This window comes from Gorilla gorilla, chromosome 3 (genome assembly GCF_029281585.2).
Source record: "Gorilla gorilla gorilla isolate KB3781 chromosome 3, NHGRI_mGorGor1-v2.1_pri, whole genome shotgun sequence".
NCBI lineage: Eukaryota > Metazoa > Chordata > Mammalia > Primates > Hominidae > Gorilla > Gorilla gorilla.
This window is the reverse complement of record NC_073227.2, coordinates 147,902,428-147,919,866: the sequence shown is the minus strand read 5'-3', so window position 1 is coordinate 147,919,866 and position 17,439 is coordinate 147,902,428. Positions and strand designations below refer to the sequence as shown.

The 17,439-nt window shown below is 36.6% G+C and overlaps 1 protein-coding gene and 1 long non-coding RNA gene across 3 annotated transcripts in view; one reads left to right on the top strand and one right to left on the bottom strand.

The window, feature by feature from the left end:
- The window catches only part of LOC129533178 (uncharacterized), a 48,176-nt gene that overhangs the window by 22,188 nt on the left and 8,549 nt on the right, over nt 1-17,439 (top strand). The gene's annotated exons all lie outside the window — the stretch shown is intronic.
- Nucleotides 1-17,439, bottom strand: part of SLC25A31 (solute carrier family 25 member 31) — a 41,497-nt gene that overhangs the window by 18,697 nt on the left and 5,361 nt on the right. For both annotated transcript variants that reach the window (XM_004040374.5, XM_019024974.4), the window contains exon 2: nt 8,625-8,752. In XM_004040374.5, coding sequence (XP_004040422.3) covers nt 8,625-8,752 — 128 coding nt within the window. The remainder of the gene's footprint in view (nt 1-8,624; nt 8,753-17,439) is intronic.

Here is a 17,439-nt window from a genome sequence, read left to right as displayed (position 1 = left end):
CTAGCCAAGGGGTTTTCTATTTTGTTTATCTGTTCAAAGAACCCACTCTTAGTTTTTAAAAATCTTTTATCTCTAGTCTCTATTTCATTTATTTCTATTGTGATTTTTTTTTCCTTCCTTCAACTGATTTTGGGCTTAGTTTATCCTTCTTTTTCTAGTTCTGTAAGGTTTAACATTAGGTTATTTGAGGTCTTTCTTCTGTTGCTACAAACTTCCTCTTAGAACTGCTTTTGCTATACCCTATAAGTTTTGCTATGTTGTGCTTCCATTTAAATTTCTCTCAAGATATTTAAAAATTTTCCTTTTGGTTTCTTCTTTGATCCACTGGTTGTTCAGAAGCATGTTGTTTAATTTCCACATATTTGTGATTTTCCCTAAATTTCTCCTGTTCTTGATTTCTAGTTTCACTCCACTATGGTCAGAAAAGATAACTTGACATGATTTCAACCTCCTTAAATTTGTTAAGACTTGCATATATGCTTGTGAAAATGTGTGTTCTGTAGGTTTTGGATAGAATGTTCTAAATGTATCTGTTACATCTATTTGATCTAAAGTGCAGTTCAAGCTCAATGTTTTCTTATTTTCTGTCTGGATTATCTGCCCATTGTTGAAAGTACAGTATGCATTGCAGTCTGTCTCTCCCTTCAAATCTATTAATATTTGTTTTATAGATTTAGGTGCTCCAATGTAGAGTGCATTTATATTTACAATTGTTATATCCTCTTGATGAACTGACCCCTTTATCATTATGTAATGACATTCTTTGTTTTCAGTTTTTGACTTAAAGTCTATTTTGTATGATGTAAGTATAGCCACCTCTGCTCTTTTTAAATTTCCATTTGCCTGCAATATCTTTTTTTTATTATATTTTAAGTTCTAGGGTACATGTGCACAATGTGCAGGTTTGTTACATACGTATACATGTGCCATGTTGGTGTCCTGCACCCATTAACTCATCATTTACATTAGATATATCTCCTAATGCTATCCTCCCCCCTCCCCCTACCCCACAACAGGCCCCAGTGTGTGATGTTCCCCTTCCTGTTTCCATGTGATCTCATTGTTCAATTCCCACCTATGAGTGAGAACATGCGGTGTTTGGTTTTTTGTCCTTGCGATAGTTTGCTGAGAATGATGGTTTCCAGCTTCATCTATGTCCCTACAAAGGACATGAACTCATCATTTTTTATGGCTGCATAGTATTCCATGGTGTATATGTGCCACGTTTTCTTAATCCAGTCTATCACTGATGGACATTTGGGTTGGTTCCAAGTCTTTGCTATTGTGAATAGTGCCACAATAAACATACGTATGCATGTGTCTTTATAGCAGCATGATTTATAATCCTTTGGGTATATACTCAGTAATGGGATGGCTGGGTCAAATGGTATTTCTAGTTCTAGATCCCTGAGGAATCGCCACATTGACTTCCACAATGGTTGAACTACTTTACAGTCCCACCAACAGTGTAAAAGTGTTCCTATTTCTCCACATCCTCTCCAGCACCTGTTGTTTCCTTACTTTTTAATGATTGCCATTCTAACTGGTGTGAGATGGTATCTCATTGTGGTTTTGATTTGCATTTCTCTGATGGCCAGTGATGATGAGCATTTTTTCATGTGTCTGTTGGCTGCATAAATGTCTTCTTTTGAGAAGTGTCTGTTCATATCTTTTGCCCACTTTTTGATGGGGTTGTTTTTTTCTTGTAAATTTGTTTGAGTTCATTGTAGATTCTGGATATTAGCCCTTTGTCAGATAAGTAGATTGCAAAAATTTTCTCCCATTCTGTAGGTTGCCTGTTCACTCTGATGGTAGTTTCTTTTGCTGTGCAGAAGCTCTTTAGTTTAATTAGATCCCGTTTGTCAATTTTGGCTTTTGTTGCCATTGCTTTTGGTGTTTTAGATATGAAGTCCTTGCCCATGCCTATGTCCTGAATGGTATTGCCTAGGTTTCCTTCTAGGGTTTTTATGGTTTTAGGTCTAACATTTAAGTCTTTAATCCATCTTGAATTAATTTTTGTATAAGGTGTAAGGAAGGATCCAGTTTCAGCTTTCTACATATGGCTAGCCAGTTGCCCAGCACCATTTATTAAATAGGGAATCCTTTTCCCATTTCTTGTTTTTGTCAGGTTTGTGAAAGATCAGATGGTTGTAGATGCCTGGTATTATTTCTGAGGGCTCTGTTCTGTTCCACTGGTCTATATCTCTGTTTTGATACCAGTACCATGCTGTTTTGGTTACTGTAGTCTTGTAGTATAGTTTGAAGTCAGGTAGCGTGATGTCTCCAGCTTTGTTCTTCTGGCTTAGGATTGACTTGGCAATGTGGGCTCTTTTTTGGTTCCATATGAACTTTAAAGTAGTTTTTTCCAACTCTGTGAAGAAAGTCATTGGTAGCTTGATGGGGTATATGTGTATACTTAAGGCTAAAGTAAGCCTCTTATAGGCAACCGACTGTTGAGTCTTTTTAATCCCTTTACCACTATGTTTTTTAATTAAAAATCATTCATTTACAATTTAAGTTATTGATAAATATGGACTTACTATTGCCATTTTGTTAACTGTTTATTTTTTTGAAGTTCATTTCTTCTTTTCCTCCAATCTTGGTGTCTTCCTTCATAATTTGTTGTATTTCTGTAAAGGTAGGCTTTAATTCCTTTCTCTTTTTTTTTGTATTTACTAGAGGTTTTTAACTTTATGGTTATCATGGGGCTCACATAAAACACTTTATAATTACAATATTCTAATTTAAGGTGATTATCAACTTAAGTTCAACTGCACATAAAAACTCTATACGTTTACTTCTCCATTTTATGCTACTGATATCACATTTTACATTTATGTATACTGCATATCTGTTAAATATTATAGTTGTTTTTAATAATGTCTTCTGACGTTAAGGATTAAAAGTGATAAACACATCACCTTTACAGTATTAGAGTATTTCAAATTTGACAACATAAATGGTTCAAATTACAATTTTTGACTTTACCATGAGTTTATAAGGAAATAATCCCATCATGAGTCAAGGAGTATTTGGACTTCCAATGGTTCAACTTATGATTTTTGACTATATAATCGATTTATCAGGGCATTAAATGCATTTTTGACTTAATATTTTCCACTTATGAGTTTATCATGATGTAACCCTACTGTAAGTTGAGGAGCATCTGTATACCTTTACCACTGAAGTTTATACTTTCATATGTTTTCATGTTGTTATTTATTGTCCTTTCAACTTAAAGAATTCCCATTAGCATTTCTTGCAAGGTCAGTCTGGTGGTGATGAACTCCTTTAGCTTTTGCCTTGAAATGTGTCTTTAACTCTCTTTCATTTCTGACAGACAGTTTAGCCAGGTGTAATATTCTTGGCTGACATTTTTTTTTTCTTTTAGCACTCTGAAAATGTCATGCCAATACTCCTGGCTTGCAAGGTTTCCTTTAAGAAGTTCACCTATAACCTCACATGTGATTAATTCTTTCTGCTACTTTTAAAATTCTTTGTTTTTGACTTTTGGCAAGTTGGTTAAAATGTATCTCCTAGTATTCTTTATTTATTTTTAGACATGGGGTCTTGCTGTATTGCCCAGGCTTGTCTCAAACTCCTGGCTTCAAGCAATCATCCCACCTCAAGTATTCAGGATAACCAGAGTTATCCCAGCCTCCTCAGGATCTGGGATAACAGGAGTGAGTCACTGCACCTGGCTTTTTTTTTTTTTTTTTTTGAGATGGAGTCTCACTCTGTCACCCAGGCTGGAATGCAGTGATGCAATCTCAGCTCACTGCAATCTCCACCTCCTGGGTTCAAGCGATTCTCCTGCCTCACCATACCCAGCTAATTTTTGTATTTTTAGTAGAGATAAAGTTTCACCATGTTGGCCAGGATGGTCTCGATCTGCTGACCTCGTGATCCGCCCGGCTCAGCTTCCCAAAGTGCTGGGATTACAGGCCTGAGCCACTACACACCTGTGCCCATCCACACCTGGATCTTTTTAAAATTAATCTTGCTTGGAGTCCTCTGAGCTTCCTGAATCTGGACGTCCATACCTTTCCAAAGATTTGGGAAATTTTCAGACAATATTTTTAAAAATAAGCTTGCTTCCCCTTTTTCTTCATCGTGTACTGCCATAATTCACACATTTGTACATTTGATGGTGTCTCATAGGTTCCTTATGCTTTCTTCAGTCTTTATTTTTTTTCTCTAATTGGCTAATTTTAAATGACCTATCTTTGAGTTTGCTGATACTTTCATCTGCATGATTGCGTCAGCTGTTAAAGCTCTCTACTGAGCTTTTTCAGTTCTGTCACTGTATTCTTCAGCTCCAGGATTTCTGTTTTGTTTTGTTTTTTTTTAATGGTTTCAACTTCGTTATTAAAGTTCCCATTTTGTTCATGTATGGTTTTGTTTTCCTATTTTCATTCAGTTGTCTATCTTGCACCTTATTAAGATTCTTTAAGATAATTATTTTGAATTATTTCATAGGCAATTTGTATATCTCCATTTGTTTGGGGTCTGTTATTGGAGCATTATTAGTTTCCTTTGGTGATGCCCTGGTTGCCTGAGTCTTTGTTATCCATGTAGCCTTGTATTGGTGTCTGGATATCTGAAAGACCAAACTTTTCTTGCAGTCTTAGAAAACTGGTTTTGGCAAGTTAAAATCTTCTCCTGTTAGGTCTTTGGACTGACAGGACTGCTATATAGATAGCAGTTCAGTGGGGTTGGATCCAAGTCACATGGCTGCTGCTGGGTCCACAGTGGAGAATGGAGTTGGTGGGTCTCTAACCAAAAACTGTAGTGAGCACATATCCTATCTAGATCCTAGGTGAATTGGACTGTCTCAAGGACCTTGGTCTGTGAGTTGGTGCTAGGATGAGGGCCTGCACGTTTCATTGATTGTAGGCCTGTTACTAGGTGTGCTGATGGGTGTGGTTTCCTCCCAACTCTGGAACCACTTCCATTAGATGACGGGGTGGGTCCCTGGGAAGGGAGTACTGACTTGGTCCATGGGTGACAGGGGCTGGAACCAAGTCACAGGGTTGTTTTAGGACTGTTGAGACCGAGCTCTTTAGGCTTGTCTCTGGGGTCACGTACAGATGAGCCTCCTGGTGGGTTGTTGGGTGAGCAGGCATGCTCTCAGGCTGCAAATGAGAAGGGCAGGAGCTGATTTATAGGACTGTTTCAAGATCTATAAGGGACTGAGGTGAGTGACTCAGCTGGGAGAGTTTGTGCTAACATTGTGATTTATGGTAAACACCTGTTTGTCTATGCCTGAGGTTTTGGACTAAGCTGTATGAGTTTGATCTCTAGAAGGGGACCAGAAACTGTGTAGCTAAGGTCAGTCACATTCCACGCCTATGATACTGATCCCAAAGAAAAACCCTGGACACCAAGGCTTAGGTAAGCTCACTGTGGCAACACATCACGTGTTGTCATATGTTCTTGGGAAGTAAGTATTCTGTCTACATGATTCACTAGGACGGGACAACTATAAACTTGCACCTGGTTTCTCTAGGTCTCTTCCCTGCGTGCCTTTTTCCTTTGATTTTAATTGGAGTACCTTTGCTTTAATAAACCACAGTATAACAGATTTTCTAAGTTCTATATGTCCTTCTAGTCACTGACCCTGAGGATAGTTTTGGAGACCCTGACGCTGTGGAACTAACAATCTGAGTCAAGGGAAATTCCAATTATTAGAGCTGTCAGCTTAAGAGGCCAGAAACATTTTACTGAATGCCTGTCATAAAAGCAAGGTACTATGCTATGCATTTCACAAGTAATCTCATCTAAACCTCATAATAAAACTATGAGATAGGTATTATTATGCCCAAATTTTAGATGAGGAAACTAGGGATCAGAGAAATAAACTGACTTTTAAAACCTCATACAGTCACAAAGAGAATAAAATACCTAGGAATACAGCTAATCAGGGAAGTGAAAGATCTCTATCTGATATCTTCTCTGATTTCTATGAGCAGTGTTTTGTAATTCTCATCTTTCACCTCCGGAGGTGACACAAACAAATGGAAAAATATCCAATGCTCATGGACAGGAATAATTAATATCATTAAAATGGTCATATTTTCCAAAGCAATTTACAGATTCAATGCTATTCCTATCAAACTACCAATGACATTCTTCACAGAACTAGAAAAAACTGTTTAAAAATTCATATGTAACCAAAAAAGAGCCCGAATAGCCAAACAAAAATAACAAAGCTTAGAGGTATCATGTTACCCAACTTCAAACTATAGAACTGGGCTAAAGTAACCAAAACAGCATGGTACTAAGACAAGAACAGGCACATAGGCCAATGGAACAGAATAGAGAGCCCAGAAATAAAACTGCACATCTACAGTCATCTAATCTTTGACAAAGCTGACAAAAACAAGCAATGAGGAAAGGACTCCTTATTCAATAAATAGTGGTGGGATAACTAGCCATATACAGAAGATTAAAGCTGGACTCCTTCCTTACACCATATATAAAAATCAACCCAAGATGGATTAAAGACTTAAATGTAAAACCCAAAACTATAAAAACCCTGGAAGACAACCCAGGCAATATCATCCTTGACACAGGAATGGGCAAAGATTTCATGAAAAAGACACCAAAAGCAATTGCAACAAAAGCAAAAATCGACAAATAGGATCTACTTAAACTTAAGGGCTTCTGCACAGCAAAAGAAACTATCAACAGAGTAAACAGACAACCTACAGAATGGGAGAAAATATTTGCAAAGTGACAAAGGTCTACTATCTAGCATCTACAAGGAACTTAAATTTGCAACAGAAAAACAACCCCATTAAAAAGTGGGCAAAGGACATAAACAGACACTCTTGAAAAAAAGACATACACGTGGCCAACAACCATATGGAAAAGGCTCAGTATCACTGATCATTAGAAAAATGCAAATCAAAACCACAATGTGATACTGTCTCATGGTCAAAATGGCTACTATTCAAAAGTCAAAAAATAACAGATGCTGGCGAGGTTGTGGAGAAAAGGGAACACTTATATACTGTTGGTGGGAGTGTAAATTAGTTGGACCATTGTGGAAAGCAGTATAGTGATTCCTCAACGAGCTAAAAACAGAGGTATCATTACTGGGTATATACCCAGAGTAACATAAATCATTCTACTATAAAGACACATGTATGTGAATGTTCATTGTAGCACTACTCACAATAGCAAAAACCTGGAATCAACCTAAGTGCCCATAAATGGCAGATTGGATAAAGAAAATGTGGTACATATATAACATGTGATACTATGCAGCCATAAAAAAGTACAAAATCATGTATTTTGTGGGAACATGAACAGAGCTGGAGGCTATTATCCTTAGCAAACTAATGCAGGAACAGAAAACCAAATACTGCATGTTCTCACTTGTAAGTGGGAGCTAAATGATGAGAACTTATGAATACAAAGAAGGAAAAAACAGACATTGGGATCTACTTGAGGGTGGGTGGTGGGAGGATGGAGAGCTGCAGGAAAAATAACTATTGGGTGCTAGGCTTAATACTTGAGTGATGAAATTATCTGTACAAAAAACCCCTGTGACACGAGTTTACCTATAAAGCAAACCTTCACATGTACCCCCAAACCTAAAATAAAAGTAAAAAAACCTCATGTAGCTAAATAAGATCCAAATCTAAACCTTCCAATTCTAAGTCTAGGGAATTTTCTTGGTTACCTTTCTACCTGTGCCCCCTCACCCTGCCCCACCACCCTGGGCAAAGTACAGGGCAAAACATTCAATGAACAACTGTTAATAAAACTGTGAAAAAAGGGAATACAGAGCATAAAAGGAAATTTAAGGAGGCAGCAACAATGAAATGTTCCACAAAGACTTGCTTTTAAGAAACCTCCTAAGACAGCTTGGTTGGCTGAGGCAGGAGTGGGAGATGAGGAGTAATAGGGAGAAAAAGAGAAAAGATGAGGGGGAAGAGAGATTTTTTTAAGAGTGAGGGGAAGATCTTGGGAGTAATGTAGGTAGTATAGTGTATTGCATACAACAAAACAAATAGAAATCAGAATAAATAACATGTAGTTTATATGAGTAGGAAATTTTGAAATTGAGATTTTGTAACCAAGGGAGTAATTACTTCGAAAAAAAAAAGTATCCTTGCAATAATAAGAATTCTCTAGTTTAAATTTATCATTTTCCAGTTTTGCTCCATTTGGACTTCCTATACACTTTAATCTCAGCTAAATATATCTTTATTCTCAAAGAAGAAAGAATTTACTTCTTCAGGATATAAATTACCTCAGTAATAGGAACTACGTACTTGTTGATTTCTTTCTGCGCTTAAAATAAGCAGACAAAATGCCATGTTTCCCCAGTGCAAAACAGTGATAAGATGAAATTACATTAAGTATAATATTTATTCAAAAAATACTGCCTTGAGACAAAAGATCCTTTACGATTTTTATAACAATAAACACTTACTATTTTTTCCCACTACTGGAGCACATCCTCCCCAAATAAAACATCACAGTTAAGACAAATCTAACCATTTTAAAGAAAATTTTAGAGATAGTGAAATATATTTACATTGGATGGGAAATTTATATTGGACGGAAAATTTCTATATTGGAAGGAAAAAGTAAAAAAAATATATAATTACCTGTTTTTCTTTATTAACTCCAGACATGAATAGCTGCTTGTATTTGTCCTTAAAAGCAAAGTTTAGAGCTTGTGTTGGAAAATACCGAATAACATTTGCCAAATTGCCACGCCAAAAACTGAAGAAACCTACAGAGGGAAACATATAAATACATAAACCTACATTGTATTATTAAACAATTGCCATAGTTTTAGCAAATTTAGCTATATGAACTACCTAAAACATACCCTTTCTTATGAAAAAAATAAAGTTTTCTAAAATGTGTGTCTCCATTGAAAAATAAAAAGGCAGTGTTAACTATTGAACCCCATTCCATTTTTTAAAAAATTTCAAATAAAGAGCTTTGAATACCTAAAACGGAAAGTGATATCAGTTGAATATAGGGCTCTTTACTAGTAGATAAACAGAGCTCAGTTGTATTTCTCAGAGGCTAGTAACCCTTAGGCTTATTCCCAAATCCTGATGTATAACACCTATGGTGGTAAGGCTGTTACAAATGAGTATGATAGAATAAATCCACTTACTGATTTGTACACATACTTATGAGAATGAGAACAGGATAAAAGAATCTAAAGTGCCCTTATCTTTATGATCTGGAACCATTTTGAATGGGTGTTAAAATTTATCCAGAAAAGGGATCCATTTCAATTCCAGGCAGTTTCTAGAGAACTGAGGGAGAGATGGGAAGAAATCTTTGATGCCAGTAATCTCCCTACCTGAATTCTCCAGGGACTGACCAACCCATATAATTCATTGTGTACCCCTTAAAATTCAGAACTATCCTTATGATATAGAGCTGCCCTAGAGCATGGCAGGCTAGCTCTGCAATAGCCTTGGTTGTTTTCACTCGATTACAAATTGTAAGATGCTTTGGCCTTGCTGTTCTGAACAGGATACCTCTAGCACCAGTTCGGAGAATACCCAGAATCAGTCTTTTAAAAATAAAGATTCAAAAGAAAATAATCTCAGTTAACTGCGCTAGTGGTCAGAATTGAACAAAGTTAGATAAGTACATAGAGGGAAAGATAATTATTTGTTAAATAAGGAACATTAACCCTGTGGGAAAAAAATAATCTTGGTGAACCCAAGGCTGAATATAAAGTGATTACACAAAGACAATTCAGAAGCATATTTAATGGCAAAGAAATAATCTTCTCAGTACTCATAGCTGACTCCATCTTTACTAGGGTATTCAACATGTGATGGTAACAGCTACTACTTACTGAGCATTCACTATATGAACCAGTCACTGGCAAAGGATTTACATGTATATCATTTAATCAATTATGCTTATTATGTAGGTTCTCCAACAGCACCCATTTTAAGTATGTACAAAGTGAAACTTTAAAAAGTTTAAAAACTAGGCTAGGTGCAGTGGCTCACGCCTGTAATTCCAGCACTTTGGGAAGCCAAATTGGGAGGACTGCTTGAGCTCAAGAACTCAAGACCAGCCTGGGCAACATTGTGAGACCACATCTCTACAAAAAATTAAAAAAATAAATTAGCTGTGTGCAGTGGCATGTGCCTGTAGTTCCAACTACTCAGGAGGCTGAAGTAGGAGGATTTCTTGAGCTGAGGACGTAGAGGCTGCAGTGAGCTATGATCACACAACCTCATTCCAGCATGCGTGACAGAATAAGAACCTGTCTTCAAAAAAAAAGAAAAGAAAAAAGAAAAACTGTCTGAGGATTACTAGCCAACCAAGACTTAAAATCAGGCTTTCTGTCTGACTCCAAAACTCTACTCTAAGCTTGGATTTCTGGAGAAACATCACAGAAAAGTTCTAAAATTATAATAGATGAAGCTTTATTAAAAAAAGAAACTGCTGTAACAATTTTTGAATAGGAAGATAATTAAAAAGTTCACAAATACATGGAAATTAAACAACATGCTCTTAACAACCAATGGGTCAAAGAAGAAATGAAGAGGAAAATTAAATCTTGGGATAAAATGGAAACACAACATACCAACACTCACAGATGCATCAAAAGCAGTTAAGAGAGAAGTTTATAGCAATAAATGCATATGTATAAAGAAGAAAGATCTCAAATAACCTAATTTTATACCACAAGGAGCTAGAAAAAGAACAAACTAAGTCAAAAGTTAGAAGGAGAGAGATAACAAAAATTAGTGTTACCAAAATGCCAAGGGTTTAGTCTAGGTTCTGCTACTTATTGCACAGAAAACCAATCACAGAGACGATGAGTACTGCCAGGGAAGAAGGCTGTTTTGGGTGCTGTGTCTGAGGAGAACAGATCAATCTCAAATCCATCTCTTTCATGCACTAAAATTAGGAGTTTATATAGCAGAAAAGAAATGTAACTATGTGTGGGAAAGCAAGAATTAGGGAGGAATAAGAAGAAGGACTTGGTCAACAGGTAATCAATCAGGCAGTCATGACAGGCGAAGGGTTAGTGTCTCAATGTCCAGATGTGGTGATCTGGTAAGTTTCAGTTCCTTGATACTATCTGGGAGGCCCAAAGGTTGGTTTCCTGAGAAAGGAACTCAGATATGACAAATACGAGTTTCTCAAGTTTTAAGACTGAGAGGTCAATTTCTTGGTTTATTGATGAGAAACAATAAACATCAGTTCCATGGGCCAATTGAGCTGGTTTCAATGGCAGAAATAAATGAAATAGAGACTATAAAAATAATAGAAAAATATCAGTCAAACTAAGAGTTTATTTTTTTGAGATCCAGTGCTGGTTGGTATTTTATTAGAAGAAGATAAACAAAATTGACAAACCTCTAGCTAGACTTAAGAAAAAAAGAGAGGAGAGTCAAGCAAGTAAAATTATAAGTGAAAGAAAAGACATTACCACTAACATTACAGTAATACAGAGTCGTAAGAGATTACTATGAACAATTATATACCAAGAAATTAAATAACATATATGAAATTGATAAATTTCTAGAAACATATAATCTACCAAGTCTGAATCATGAATAAATTTCTGAACAGACCAACAATGATTGAATCAGTAATCAGAAACTTAACAATAAAGAAAAGCCCAGGACCTGATGATTTCACAGCTGAATTCTACTAAACTCATTTTACAAGGCCAACATTACCCCGGTACCAAAGCCAACCAAACTACTACAAGAAAAGAAAATTGCAGGCCAATATTCCAATGAACAAACATGCAAAAATCCTCAGCAAAATACTACCAAATTGAATTCAATATAATGATAAAAGGATCATTCACCACGATCAAGTGGGATTTATGCCTGGGATGCAAGGATGGCTCAACATGCACAAACTGGTAAATGTGATATACCACATTAACAGAATGAAGGACAAAAATCATATGAGCATCTCAAAAAATGCTGAAGAAGCATTTGACAGAATTTATCTTTATGTAATAAAAACTCTCAACAGATTAGGTATAGAAGCAATGTACTACAACATAATAAAGGCCATATGTGACAAGCTCACAGATAACATCATACTCAGTGGAGAAAAGTTGAAAACTTTCCTCTGAGATCAGGAATAAGACAAAGGGATCCACTCTTGCACTTTTATTCAATATAGTACCTTAAGTTCTAGCCAGAGTGATTAGGAAAAAGAAAAGTATCCAAATTAAAAAGAAGTTAAACTGTCTCTGTTTGCAGATGACATGATCTTACATACAGAAAACCCTAAATATGCCAACAAACTATTAGACTAATAATTCAGTAAAGTTTTAGGATATAAAATCAACACAGAAAAATCAATCACATTTCTATATACTAACAATGAACTACCTGAAAAAGTAATAAAACAGTATCATTCACAATAGCATAAACGAAACATTAGGAATAAATTTAACCAAAGAGGTGAAAGATCTGTACGCCAAAAAGTTTAAAAAACTGATGAAAGAAACTGAAGAGATCTCCAGGCATTTGGAGCACCCACTCACCTCGATGAGCAGCCTGAGCCACCCTACCCTTTCTGTGCAGAGATTGTGGTGCAGTGGGGCCCTCTCTGCTCCATACACAGGCAGATCTCCAGGCATTCAAAGAACCTGCTCACCTGCATTGGCGCCTGAGTCACCCCACCCTTCCTTTGCAGAGATCTGTGTGGAGGGGGCCTTCTCAGCTTCACACTCAGGTAGGCAGAGTACCTACTTGCCATGATCAGCAGCCTGAGCTGCCCCATCCTTCCTGTGCAGACATTGTGGTGAAGTGGGGCTGTCTCTGCTCCACAACCAGGCAGATTTCCAGGCATTCTGACCATCTGCTCTCCTGAATCATCAGCCTGGCCCATCCTTTCTCCCAGTAAATAGGGGTCAAGTACATATGTAGCTGTGTTTGCCTCAGTTGACTTAGCTGTACATGCTATCTACTGGCCTGTAGGTTGGATCCCATAGCCCAATATAAAACCTGCTGACATACGTGCATAGGGCTATAGAAGCAAAGTCAAAAGCCCCTGTCCAACATTGTCTACAGTTACACCCCCAAGGGTTATAGAGCAAAGTCAAAAGCCCCTGCCCAACACTGTCTACAGTTACACCCCCAAGGGAGGAGGGGGAAAGAGAAAAGAAAAAACCCCAATAATGTTACATAGAAAAAGAAAAAAAATCCTACCTGCATTAAAATGACTACAAAAGTTGGAAGCACTAGTGTCTCCAGTTGAGAAGGAATAGGGCAAGAAATCAGGCACCACAAAAAATGTGAATGTAATAACAACACCAAAGGATCACACTAGCTGTCAAGCAATGGTTCCTAGCCAAAATGGAAACTCAGAAATGACTAAGAATTCAAAGCATGAATTGCAAGGAAGCTCAATAAGCTCTAAAAGAAGGTTGAAAATAGACACAAACTTCTAGAGTAATCTGGGAAATGAAAGAAGAGATAAACATCTTCAAAAGAAATCAATGAGATCTTATGGAATTGAAAAGCTTACTTAAGAAATTTCAAAATACAATTAAAAAAATTATCAATTGACTGGACCAAGCAGAAGAAAGAAATGCAGAGCTTGAAGACTGGTCCTTTAACCCAGTTAGACAAAAATACAGAAAAAAGAATTTTAATAAATGAACAAAGTCTTTGAGAAATATAAGATTATGTAAAGCAGCCAAACCTACAAGTTACTGACATTCCTGAAACAGAAAAAGTAAACAACCCAAAAAACATATTTGAGGAAATAATTCAAGAAAATTTCCCTAATCTTTGTCCAGATACAAGAAATCCAGAGAACACCTGTGAGATACTGTACAAAATGAACATCAATCACCAAGGCATATAGTCACCAGAATGTCCAAGGTCAACACTAAAGAAAAAATCTTAAAGAGAGCTAAAGGAAAAGGTCAGATCATGTACAAAGAGAAACCCATCAAGCTAACAGTAGCCTTCTCAGCAGAAACACTACAAGCCAGGAGAGATTGGGGGCCTATTTTCAGCATTCTTAAAGAAAAATTCAAACCAAGAATTTCATATCACACCAAACTAAATTTTATACATGAAGAAGAGATAAAATCTTTTCCAGGCAAGCAAGTGCTAAGAGAATTTAGTTACCACCAGACCAGGTGACAAGCAATCCTTAAGGGAGCTCTACACATGGAAATGAAAGAAAAATACCTGCTACCACAAAAACACTGTTAACATAGCCAAGAGATCCTACAAAGCAACCACACAATATAAAATATGAAGAAACCAGCTAACAAATTCACAATATGATCAAAACCTCATATATCAAATATTAACCTTCAGTGTAAACCTCTAACCACCCCATTTAAAAGACAGAGTGACAAGTTGGATAAAAAACAAGATGCATCTGTCTGCTGTCTTTAAGAGACCAATCTCACATGTAATGATACCCACAGGCTCAAAGTAAAGGGTTGGAAAAGGATCATGCAAATAAAAAACAAAAAAGAGCAGGGGTCATTATTCTTACATGAGATATAACAGAGTTTAAACCAGCAAAAATAAAAAGGACAAAGATGTGCATCACATAATGAAAAAGGGTTCAATTCAACAAGAAGATTTAACTATCCTAAATATTTACATACCCAACATTTGGACCACCCAGATTTATAAAACAAGTACTTCTACACTTACAAAAAGACTTAGCCAGGGGACTTCAACACCCCACCAACAGCTTTAGACCATCAAGGCAGAAAATGAACATAGAAATTCTAGACTTAAATTCCACACCTGACCATTCGAACCTAATAGACATCTATAGAATACTCCACCCATCAACCAGAGAATTACATTCTTCTCTTCTACACATGGAACATACTCCAAGATTGACCACATGCTAAGCTATAAAGCAAGTCTCCATAAATACAAAAAAATTGAAATTATATCAACCATACTCTCAGACCACAACAGAATAAAAACAGAAGTCAATATCAAAAAGATCTCTCAAAAGCACAAATTATATGGAAATTAAACAATTTGGGCCAGGCGTGGTGGCTCACATCTATAATCCTAGCACTTTGGAAGGCTGAGCCAGGTAGATTGCCTGAGCTTAATTTGAGACCAGCCTGGGCAACATGGTGAAAGCCCATCTCTACTGAAATACAAAAAATTAGCTGGGTGTGGTGGTGCACATCTGTAGTCTCAGCTACTCAGGAGGCTGAGGAATGAGAATTGCTTGAATCCGGAGTGGGAATCGCTTGACTCTGGGAGGCCAAGGCTGCAGTGAGCTGTGATGGTGCCACCACACTCCAGCCTGGGGAACAGAGTGAGACCCTCTCCTAAAAAGAAAATTGAAATCAGCTGTTTAAAGGAAAAAACTAATAAACTGGTTTTTGAAGGCTATTTTACACATGGCTTTTTAACTATTAATGGCCACTTTGGAAATGGCTAATACAGCTGACTGGTATGAGATATTATGGGTTTCAGACTAGGAGTTATTAGTTATAATTCTGTAATTATGATTATATTGCTGAGTATATAAAAAATGAGTATAATATATAATAGCACAAGCCAGGCATGGTGGCTCATGCCTGTAATCCCAATGGCTTGGAAGGCTGAAAATGGATGACTGCTTGAGGCCAGAAGTTTGACACCAGCCTGGGTAACACAGTGAGACCCTATCTCTAAAAAAAACAAACCCCAAACAAACTTAGCTGCCATGGTGGCATGTGCCTGTGCTCCCTGCTACTGAGGAGGCTGAGGTGGGAGTTCTTGAACACCAAAACTGCAGGCTGCAGTTAAGTCACGATTGTGCCCTGCAGTCCAGCCTGGGCGATGGAGCAGGACCCTATCTAAAAGAAAAAAAAAAAAAAGAGTAGTACAAAGGCTTGTAACTTTGATTAGCGTACTGAACATAAACAGAAGGTTTTAATGATAAAGACATCTGGAAACTAACATGATGACCATGATGACAGAGTGTCAGATTTATGACTAAAGAGGTTTGCTAGTGTTGGCTGAAGAATGTGTTCCTTTGAGAAAAATTGTATTTGCACGAATAAAACCATTTGCATCAAAAGAAATGTCAATATCTCAATGGAAATTTACAAACAAATCCCTAGAAGTATAACAGGAAAACTGTTAAAGCAGTATAGCAGGCAATTCTTAATGGGTTAGGTCAGAAAAAATACAAAATCTCACACACATAAAATAGTTTTACATAGACGTCACAGAATTCTTGAATTCCCTGAAGCTCCAGGTGTCAGGTTAAGAACTCTTGTTTTAACCTCTTTTCCCATAGATCACACTAAAACATCTTATTCTTATTTCCTTCTTTGCCTCTGCTGTATGTTGCTGTTAGAAACTCCAATGCCCCTGCTAAGAGTACAACACAGGAGGAGCCCCTAAGTAAAATTCTGAATGCATTTTCTAACTATTTTTGGGAGTCAGGTTTCAGCGTTTTAATTCAACTCTACTTAGATATGCTATGCACTACATAGGTTCCAGTTCCCTTGGATAGATTACAAAAATCTACTCTATGCATAATGCAAGTTTATCCCAAATTATTTCATTTACAAATGAACATCTGGAGTACATGTTTATAAATTCAGGAACACACACATACACATTAGTTACAATTACTTGAGCACTAACTATGGTATAGACACATGTTGAATATTTTACATGCATTATCTTCTTTAATCCTCACAACTACCGTATCAGATAGGTATAGTTATTATACCAGTATACCACTGAGGGAACTGGGGCTGAGAAAGGTTAAATAAAAACTGTTCAAAGTTACAAGGTATGGGAAAGGCTGAGACTTGGTTCTAGGTCCATTCGACTCCAGGTCTAGAGTTATTGCACTTCTATTGCCTCTATATAAAAATCCATTCTGGATAAAACAGTATTTTTTGGTTAGAATAAAACAAGGTTAAAGCAGAAGTGATACAATGGCAGGAACGTTTTGACTCTCTAGTCATACAGAATAAATGGATGGTTTCTTAATACATATCACAAAATTGGTAGAGAAAAATATAGTGACGGTGACCTCTTTCTCCATTAAAAGTAAAATAAATAAATAAAAGTTTAAGTTTCTAATTCCTAAGAAAAAAATTTCTTCAAAATTTAAGAAGGATGAGAAAAACCTGCTCTGAACCTAATTTTGAACAAATAAATAAGAATTGAAATAAAAGTGACAGGAAAAAGTTACTGGGCCATTTATTGGCTGGCCTTGCCAAGAACAAGAATGTTAGGCATGTTTGGATATATAGTCTAAACCAACATTTTTTTTTTTTTTTGCAGGGGAGGTTCAACATGTTTTGATGATATGCCTATCAATTAAAAAAAAAGTCTGCATGACTTCCAAATAGTATACATTAATAAATTATATACCTTTGCAACTATACTACCATATTATGTACATCTGTAAAACATACTCAAAATATAAATTAAAGAATGAGATAAAGATTTT